Consider the following 9,725-nt stretch of genomic DNA (forward strand, 5'->3'; position numbering starts at 1 on the left):
CACAACAATAAAAACATTGAAAACCTGCAACATTTGAAAAAAACAAAAAAAACAATTACAGAACACATTTGCTGTAGTGTCGTGTCTGATCTGTTGCTTTCCATTTGTAGGATGACTTAATGCGGGTATTTAGGGCAAATTCACATCATAGATTTTGATTCGAATCCCAGTCCATTTGCCCGGAAAGTCTGCTTCGTTTGAGGAAATGTGAATGCGCCAAACAAATTTTGATTCCAATCAAAGAGCGGACCTGGTACACCTCCACCACCACCCACCTACGTCCATTTCAATCAGACCAAATACCAGAAGCAAACAACAAAAAAAGTTACTTCCTGTGTTTGGCGTAGTGTTGCATTGTGGGTAAAATACATAATGATGATGTTAAGTGTGTTCTGCCTCATCTGTTGTTCATACTGTGCCTTGGTTGCAGTCCTCTCTTTTGCTAAATACTAGTACAGCACCACCTTTGGTTGGAATGGGGATATATTGTTCTCATGGCTCGATTGACCAAAGTGTTGCATGAAGGCAATCTCGGTACACATGGATACACCCCCAAAATACTAAGCCAAATCCCCATTCTAATGGACTATGTCATGGTTTCCTGTTTGAGTTTGTGCAGGTTGCCATGGGGAACTTGGGGCGGAGTCTGGAGCTTCAATTGCTACCACCTGGAGCTCATCTTCCTGGTTGACTATCCTGCTATGACAGCCTGCTATTTAAGGACAAGCTGGAGCTCCAGTCTTCGCCAGATTGTCTCTCTTTACTGCGTGGTAAACAGGCCAGTTCCAGTGCTTACCTTGTGGCTCTTAGCTAGAGATTTCATTTTGTTTTTCTTTGCCTCCTCAGCACGCCAAGACCATTATAGACGTCTTCCTGGATCGGGATCCTTTTCCTCAGCCAACTTCACCAACTGCTTATGCCTGCCTGCTTGCCCTGCCTCAAACCAAGGCCAACCACCACAACCAGAGACCACACCCCAGCAACCTCCACTATCATCAGAATTCCAATTATCTGAGAAGTTCTTCCCTGGACCAGACCAACAGGATCTGAGTTACTAAATAAATACTTCATTCACCTCTCCATATGTGCGTTCTGCTTTTGGGTCCACGCCTCCAGTCTATCCTGATGTGAATGCACCCTTAACTAATTTCAGCTGTACTATTGTGTTTACTGTAAAAGGACTACAACCTCTAGACCAGTGTTTTTCAACCAAGGCACATTTTTTTCATTGGAAAAAATCCTGCGGCACACCACCGGCTAAAAATGTAAAAGAAATGCTTATATTAAAAATATAACAGTTATATTGTTAATATAAGCTTTTTTTTTTAACATTGAAGAATGACATTATAGTATAATGTCTTGAACAGGAATCAAATAAACACAAAGAAAAAAGTATTTTATAATCTTTCATATTTATACTCACTCCAGGGCCTGTTTGGATGAACACTGAGCTGATATCCTGGCAGGAATCGACAAAAGACACACACGAAGCTCCTCCTCCACAGCTCTCAGTCTTTCTCTGTTTTCAGTTTTTACAGCAGTCAGGCTTGAAAAGCCCACCTCACACAGATATGTTGTGGAAAATGGGAGCAATGTCAAAATAGCTTTGTTGGCCAGCATGGGGAACTCCTTGGCAGCTGCCAACCAAAAACTGTCCGAAGGTAGATCAGCAAAGCTTAGCTTGAGACCACGATCTTGTCTCAATTCAGTTAGTTCCTCCTGCTCCTGCTCCTTTTTCAAAGGGTTTTCAAAGAAATGTGATTCTCTTCAGTTTTAGATAGTTTTAGGGAGTTGTTTATATAATACAAATAATCTTCATTTATAAAGGACCGGATAACACTGAGGAAAAGAAAACTTTAATGTGTATTGTCCAGTTCTTTGACATAGTCCAGATGCATTTGTCAGAAAAGAAACATTTAAAAAAGTAAACAATCAAACAAAAACAAAAATTAAAATTGCATGTACAGGGTGATTCAAAGTGCTCTTACAGAAACACTGAAAGATTAGAAAATAAGTAACATTTAAAATTAAAAAGCAAAACAAAAGATAAGAGATAAAAACATTAAAAAAACATTAAAACATGAAAAAGTTTTAAAAATTCATGCTTTCAAGAAACAGTGTAACCATCAAATGCAGCTGAGAACAGATTGGTCTTAAACTGGGTTTTAAATAAACTGATTAGTCCAATCAGCTGCCTGTTCAGAAAGAAGTTCACTGTTCTGAGTTACCAGTTCGGTTCCAAAATAAAGACTTAATCAGAAAGTGCTCATACAAATGTCATCCTTCCACATTTACTTAATAAAGTTTTATAAATAAATACAAATATACACAAATATGCAAAGATGCATGTACACACTCATCACATTGTTTTGTAGTTTATAGTTACAAACTGAGATGTTATCTCTATGATTGTCTCTTTTGATTTATCTCAGGATGAATGTTTGTGTTTGATGTGCAGAACAGGTATTTTTTCATATGCTCTCTGAACATCTTGTCTCTTAAACCATAAATAACTGGACTGATAAGTCTCGGCAGAATCTGAATCAGCACTGAAATGATGTAGCGAATAAGCTTACCGTGTTCAGGAAACAGACTTGACAGACCTTCAATCATTAAATTACTGACATAACTCAGCATGCACAACATCAGCTGGAAGCCATGCAACAGGACAGTGTTCCTTGCTTTCTTGGCATTAGCAGAAGCTGCTTTTGCAGTGAAAATTATCCTGAAGTACGCATAAAAAAGAATGAACCATACAAGGACCAAAAATAAAATGTTAGATACATCTCTTTTCATGTCAAGATGTGGATTTGCAAAAATAGCTGCCCACATACAGAACATCCTGGAATTAAAAAACTCTGTGGGTTTTATGGCCAAGATGACAAACAGATCTGGGATGATTGTAAGTGAACTTAGTGCCCATATCAACGCAATCACAATATAAGCTTTCTTGACTGTACAAATCTGAGGGTGGTGGAGAGGAAAGCATATGGCCAGATAACACTCCACTGCCATGGCAGCGAGTGTTAAGGGGTTGTTCAGATTTGAAGCAATAGCAATCATCAGCAAAACAATGCATAAGGAGACATTGAGCGTGAACAAGATGTAACTCAGGACTTGAAGGATGACATACAATGCCAACATGATGATGTCATTGATCACCAGATGGATGTAGAGGATGTAACGGGGGTTCATGGTGAAAATCTGAATGGGAAGAGATTACACAGGAAATAAAAACACAAGAAAGTAAACTTAAATAACATAGTATAAGCAGATATTACAGCATATGTGTATGAACACTTCTCACTCTTACAGCAGCATGCAAAGGTTTGGACGCCTCTTGTTAAAAGGGAAATAAAGTTAAACTATATGTCCTTTAAAAGGTAGTAGGTCTGATAAGTGTTTCCTTTAGTCATTCCTTTTTTTTTTTTTTTTTTTTAAGCTTTCATCTCTTAGTAACTTTGACAAAGATCCTAGATATCTTTAGGAAAGGTGAAGTGATTAGTTAGGTTTTGTAAACTTTCTGCAAAATTATTAAAACTTTAGAAAACAAATGTAGATTTGCTGCAGGGGCCCTCTGTATGTTTCAGATGAGTCCCATTTTTAAGAGGTGGTACACCATTTTACCCATTTTGACAAATATATGTCTATCCTGAAAGCTTTTTCTGGAAAAAAAAAATCTTTCAAAAAATTCAATGTCTTGAAATTGTATTTGAATATTAAAACAGACTTATGAACCTAATGAAGTTAAAATATTCAGCTTTGTGGACTTTGGAAGGCAGGCCAGGTTATTTCTTTTTTCTCCTCTTTCAGTCTTCCCTCACTAAATTACATTGCTGTATGCTACAACAGAATCCATAAATCAACCAAAACACACATTGTGGATGGACAAATTGTTGCAAGAATAACACAAAACTAATCTCTAAAATGAACAGAATTCAAACCTGATGTTTTCTAAATGTGTGCACCAGAGTACCATTGATGAAAATGACGGTGAGCGAGAGGATGACTGTAATCGCATTCTTGGTTATTGCTATTGCTAAGGAGTCCCTATTGGTTGTTGTGACATTCATGCCAGTGTTTGGAGGCTTCACAAGGTGTTGTGGTCCACCAAACTGGAAGGAAATGGAAATCAGGCCATGTAAGAACAGAAAAAAAGTATTTAATCTGCAAGTCAGAATCTTAAACAAAGTTATTAATTCCTAACATGGACATCGTAAAGTTTTATTATTATATAGGTATACTTCTTTTACAACATATAAAGCATGATGATATTCACAGAATCCTACAGATGTATTAACCATATTTATATTGATCAAAAACAAGTAAATCATAAATTCAATAAAATTCTAAAATAAATGGCATTTAATTTTTGCTCTAAAAAGCCAGCTTGGAATTAATGAGGTTATCATTGTGATTCGATATGCATGCCCTTTTAGCTGCAGATACATATCTTTCACACAGCAGGTTGTATAGAGAACTTAATTCAGCTTGAAAACAACTCACGTTACATAAATTGTTAAGGCAGTATAAATTGGCTACAACATGACAAAGCCTTGCCTGGGAGTAACACATGAAAAAAAGGTCTCACCTGTTAATGGTCACATACAGCTGTGTCGTTGTTGCACTGTATCTCAATATATAGCTGCTGCATGACATAAATAGTCAAGGGTTTAGCTTGTGTGTGTGTGAGTGTGTGTGTGTGTGTGTGTATCTGTGAACAAATGAATGCATTGCAGTGTGCAGTGGGATGGACATGAGTTGGAAATGAGTGAACATTTCATGTGTTTGATGGAAATAATTTAATCTTAATAAAAAGCAGATTTGTTGGAACAACTAGACCACCTGAAAGTTCATTTAAAACAGTATGTAAGTGGCAGAGCACCGAAGAGAAAAGGCCTCCTTTTATATGCCTCCATGATCATTCAGACACAAGATGATATTGTTTTATTGTTGTCACACTGTTATATTTTGGAATAACAAACACATAACAAGATAAAGGTAGTAAAAAATAAACAGACAATAGCAAAATAATGTCAGTGTCAACAGATGTAAAACTATACAACTTTCTCACTTTTGGATATGCTCTGCTCAGCAATTAATATTGTCATGAACGGGTTGAATAATTTGACAAACTCAAGGTGCCATGGTCATTGAAAGTGGTATTTTCTGTTGAATTAGGAGAAACCACTTCTGACATTAGTTGTGTTTAGTCATTCAGTTGTTTTTGTTTGATTTGTTTATTGCAAACAGCTGCTAATTTGTACTGTATATTTTGCCAATTAACCTTATTAAACTGTAAACCACTACCAGAATAAGACAGGTAAACTCTGAGTAAATAATATGGGTGAAAACTTGCAGATCAAAGTTTGATGTCCCTTGTGCAGATATGTCCGGAATGGAACCACCAATGGTTAAAAGCCCAGAAATTACAACTCCTTTTAGCTTTTTGCTTTTTTCAGTGCTGCGGTCTGCTTGTATAGTCTTATAGCAGTGTACAGACACATTAAAATCCAGGTTGTGTTCATACATCCATGTCTCAGTGGAACATTTAATACTACCTTCCCTCTGTGTTGAGACAGTGTTAGCCCCTGCCTTTGCCAATTTGCTTTGCTAGCAAACCCCTGATTTGCGTATGCTTCCTCTTCAACCCATTTGGCATTTGGTTTGGTTTTTGCTGATAATCTTGATTTTAGAGAGCCTAGTCAGTAGATCCTGCAGGTAAAAAAAAAAAAAAAATCTTCTTTTGCATTGAATCTTATTAACATATCTTGGAGGAGTCCAAAGTACATGTAGAAATCCATGGATCACTGCAGCCTCTAAACCAGCGTGAATTTTATTTTATTTTTTTAGAAAATAAAATTAATTTTCTTAAACAAAAGAAACATCAATAAAGTGATTGTATGTTAAAAATGAAAACAGTAAGATCTGACTAAGGGGCAACTTGGCGGTTAACAGCGAAGCCCATGTGGAAGTGCCAAAAACTGCAGTTCACCTCTCATCCACTAGGGGCTCCAAAACAAAGCAAATCCCCACAGAGTCCCATGTTAAAAAGGCCAACATCACAGAAGAAAAAAAAGACTTGTCAAGGTGCCAGATAAAGTGAAAGTCCTGCCATGTTTTTGGATCTACCTCTGCATTTAGAACAGGAGAACAAGTGTTTTCAACTAACAGTCTCATCTACCTCGAAGTGGAGCTGAGCAAATTAAATTCAGCTGGTTTAGTGACTGGTTGGAACAGCTGGCAGACAGGACTTTTACTTCATGGCATCTGGATTATACACCTCTGGAAATAAAAATGTCAACAGCCAGATTAAAAATTTTTTTTAGGTTTAATAGGTCAGGTTTACCTTCATGACAACTGTGGAGGGAGGGAATTTGTTAAATAACTGATCAATTTTCAACCAATTTAATCTTGAAATTTCATATAATTAAGGGCATGTATTTTTGATTGACAGGGACCTGATATCCCGCTGCAAAAAGGCTGAGTAAAGAACAACAGTGGTTTATAACAGTGTGATGGTGGGCGGCTGTAGCTCAGCAGAAATAGCAGTCATCTTAACTTGAAAGTTGGGGATCAATTCCAGGCTTCTCCTGACTGCGTGCCAACGTGTCCTTGGGCAAGACACTGAACCCCAAGTTGCCCCTCAATGTGCCTGTCTGGGTATATATGTATGTCACTTTGGATAAAAGTGTCTGCTAAATGACTGTAGAACAGAATTTAGCTTCACCCCTCCTAATTTCATTAGCTGGTTAGCTCCAGGTTAGCTCAGTTAGCACTTAGCGACAGACAAGTCAGAATTTGATTGTAGTCAATCATCCACCCCAAGAGAGATGACACATGTGAAGCTGCAAAGATGGTGACGGTGGGAATCGTCTAGTGAGCTTCAGCTCAGCTCTTCACAAACCTACGGGAGACATGGGGAGGCTACTCCATCTTTTACATACAGTCTATAGGTCTGACCTGCAGTTTGCTGCCACCATGTGGCACATTGTAGTGTGGAATATTAATTCCAAATTCTTATTTGTTGTCCTTAAAGGGAAGTGTAAGAATTACTCCAATCTAACACTGAAATAATTAAATCTAATGAATAATAGCCTTTCAAACACCTGTTGCAACAGTGGCAGCTGCCACAAATCAATGAGGCCGCTGTGTTTTGCTGCCATGTTGCCTGTGGTAACAAGCAACACAGTCTAACAAAACCAAATTAGATTTAGGCTAATTTGTCCAAGCAGTTTACCCATTTTCTGAAGAGGAAGCCATTACCTTCAGAATTCCTTTTAAAATCGTCTTCTTTCTTGAGCTCCTGCCTCCTGTGAAATGCTAGCTTCTTTTTTGGATGCTTCAGTCGCACTGCTTATGAAGTGCCCTTTTTTGCTTTTTGGCAATGGTGAAAACAGCTCCTACGGTGCAAATGCATGATCCTAATTTTTGTAAATGACAATTGAACAGATTTTCACACTAGCCGGGCTAGTAAGCCTCTCTCACTGATCTGTGGTGTCTCAATCACTGTGCTGGCTTGCAATGATGCTATTTGTTCCTGACTGGTTGCTGCACTTTCAAGATGTCAGACTGTCATGGCACTTACTTGGCTTACCTGTGTAGTGAGTATTAAAAAAAATCTAAGAATTATGCTAACTAATATGTCTTGTAACACATATATGTAACACATATATGAATGCAAACATCACTTTTGGCCAGTAAACATCAGAAATGATACACAATGTCCCTTGAAAGTAAAGTAACATACAAGTTTACAGATAGACATGACATTTGTCTTTATTTTTCGTTTCTTGTACAGAATTATGTCACTCCAGAGTCCATTAATAATGCAGTAAGACTCTGTGGTCTAGAATTGCAGCCCTTAACTATAAATCGGTCTGATGCCAGCATTATATAGCATTGTATACACAACTGCAAACTAGAAACATCAAAACCTACTTTTTTTTTTTATTTTTTTAATCTAATTAGATTTTTTTATTTCACAGAGACATCACAATCAGTAAAAGTTATGGTTTCTTTGCACCCATGGTACACAGTATATGTTTTCTCAAATGCTGTTTAAATGTCTTGTCTCGTAGTCCATACACAATAGGACTGACAAACCTGGGAAGAATTTGGCTGATGATATACCAAATAAAAAATACTTGAATAGCATGTTCAGGAAACCAGCTCAGCAGAACATTTTTTAATGGAGAGGCAATGTAAGCCATCATGCTCAGTAACAACTGAAAGCCATGCAGCAGGATAGTATTCCTGGCCTTCTTTACACTTCCATCTACTGAATGAACAGTTTTAGCAGCTGAAAAGATCCTGATGTAGGTGTAGAGGAGGACGAGCCAAATGACAGTCAGGTAAAGCAGGTAAGAAACATCTCTCTTTTTTAAACTGACTGGATGATGGAACAGGTTGTCCCGCTCACAAAATATTGTGGAGTAAAATAACCATTCAGGTTCTGTTGCCAGAATAATAAAGATGTCTGGCAGAATTGAAACTGCGCTCAAAGCCCAAATACAGCCAATTACAATGTATGCTCTTTTAACAGTACACAACTCAGTGTGCCGCAGTGGAAAACAAACAGCAATGTAGCACTCCACTGCCATCACAGCTAGATTTAGTGGAGTGTTGATGGTTGTGAAGACTGCAAAGGTAATGATGAAGCAACAGAAAGAAGCATTTATAGTGCGAAAGACATAACTAAATATGAACACGCTGATTGCTAAATTAAGCTGGATCATATCATTCAACACCAGGTGGATAAACAGGATGTAACGAGGATTTGTATAAAATATCTGAAAGAGAGAAGAAAACAAAGCATATCTTTTTTCATGTGTTGTAATCCATTTAATTTTAGTCTTCAAAATAAACATGATAAACACTTTTAACACAGTCACAGTTTAGTGACACTGCTAACAAATTAAATAAGGTCTGACCTGGTGCTTTGTGAAGGTGCGAACCAGAGTGCCATTGATGTAGCTAATGGTGAGTCCAAGAGCCAGGATGATCATATTTTTAACCACAGCTGAGTTCACGCTGTCTCTGTAAGTCAGATTGCTCGACACATTGTAATCATGGGATGAGGAATTCATGGATGTGACTTCAGTATCCTGCACGCCTGTTTCTTAGATGGAGAATTTAATGTCAATTTCAGTATTCAGATTAATGCTGCAAAATTGATAATTCTTAAACTTCTTTTCTTGGTCATTTTACACCTATGTTTTTAAAGTTTCATTTAATATCAATAATTTTTTAAGGGTTGTCACATCGCTTGTTAAATTGCTCTCCTTAGAGGGCACTGTTATAAAGTGTTGGGGTTAAAATTTCCAAAATTCACACATAAAAATTTAACTTTCAGGTTTTCTGTGTCTCCTTTAAGGCCTATGCACAACAGATTAATAATTACACACTTTATTAATTACACACAGTATTAACATATAAAAGTTATGTAAAGGGAAAATTATAGTAACTGTTTTCTTTGCCAACTTCAGCATGTGTATAATCGCTTTAACTGACAGAAAAGCATTGCAGTTGAGCATGGTTAATGATAATCTTATTGGTTTATTGTCACATGCAACAACCAATTGTTTGCTAAAAGCCATGAAAATAATCTACAATATTGCTCAGAACAGTCAAAACAGTGAAGCTGTGAATAAAACTTTGGAAACTCTGCAAAGGAGTTTAAATTATTCTCAGGCTAATTAGTAATTATCAATCACTGGCAAGAT

General features: G+C 37.2%; 2 protein-coding genes across 2 annotated transcripts; both read right to left on the bottom strand.

The window, feature by feature from the left end:
• Nucleotides 1–2,403: 2,403 nt before the first annotated feature.
• On the bottom strand, nucleotides 2,404–4,073 carry LOC306757041 (odorant receptor 131-2-like; the record flags this gene model as incomplete). Its single annotated transcript, XM_079242005.1, has 2 exons — nucleotides 2,404–3,204; nucleotides 3,945–4,073. 2 exons carry the CDS (start codon nucleotides 4,071–4,073, stop codon nucleotides 2,404–2,406), a joined length of 930 nt encoding a protein of 309 aa, XP_079098131.1.
• Nucleotides 4,074–8,009: 3,936 nt separating this feature from the next.
• LOC306757042 (odorant receptor 131-2-like) lies at nucleotides 8,010–9,089 on the bottom strand (the record flags this gene model as incomplete). Its single annotated transcript, XM_079242006.1, has 2 exons — nucleotides 8,010–8,792; nucleotides 8,934–9,089. The coding sequence occupies 2 exons, from the start codon at nucleotides 9,087–9,089 to the stop codon at nucleotides 8,010–8,012; spliced, it is 939 nt and encodes a 312-aa protein (XP_079098132.1).
• Between the last annotated feature and the right edge of the window lie 636 nt (nucleotides 9,090–9,725).

The sequence above is a fragment of the Telmatherina bonti genome, assembly GCF_933228915.1.
Source record: "Telmatherina bonti genome assembly, chromosome: 6".
NCBI classification, from domain to species: domain Eukaryota; kingdom Metazoa; phylum Chordata; class Actinopteri; order Atheriniformes; family Telmatherinidae; genus Telmatherina; species Telmatherina bonti.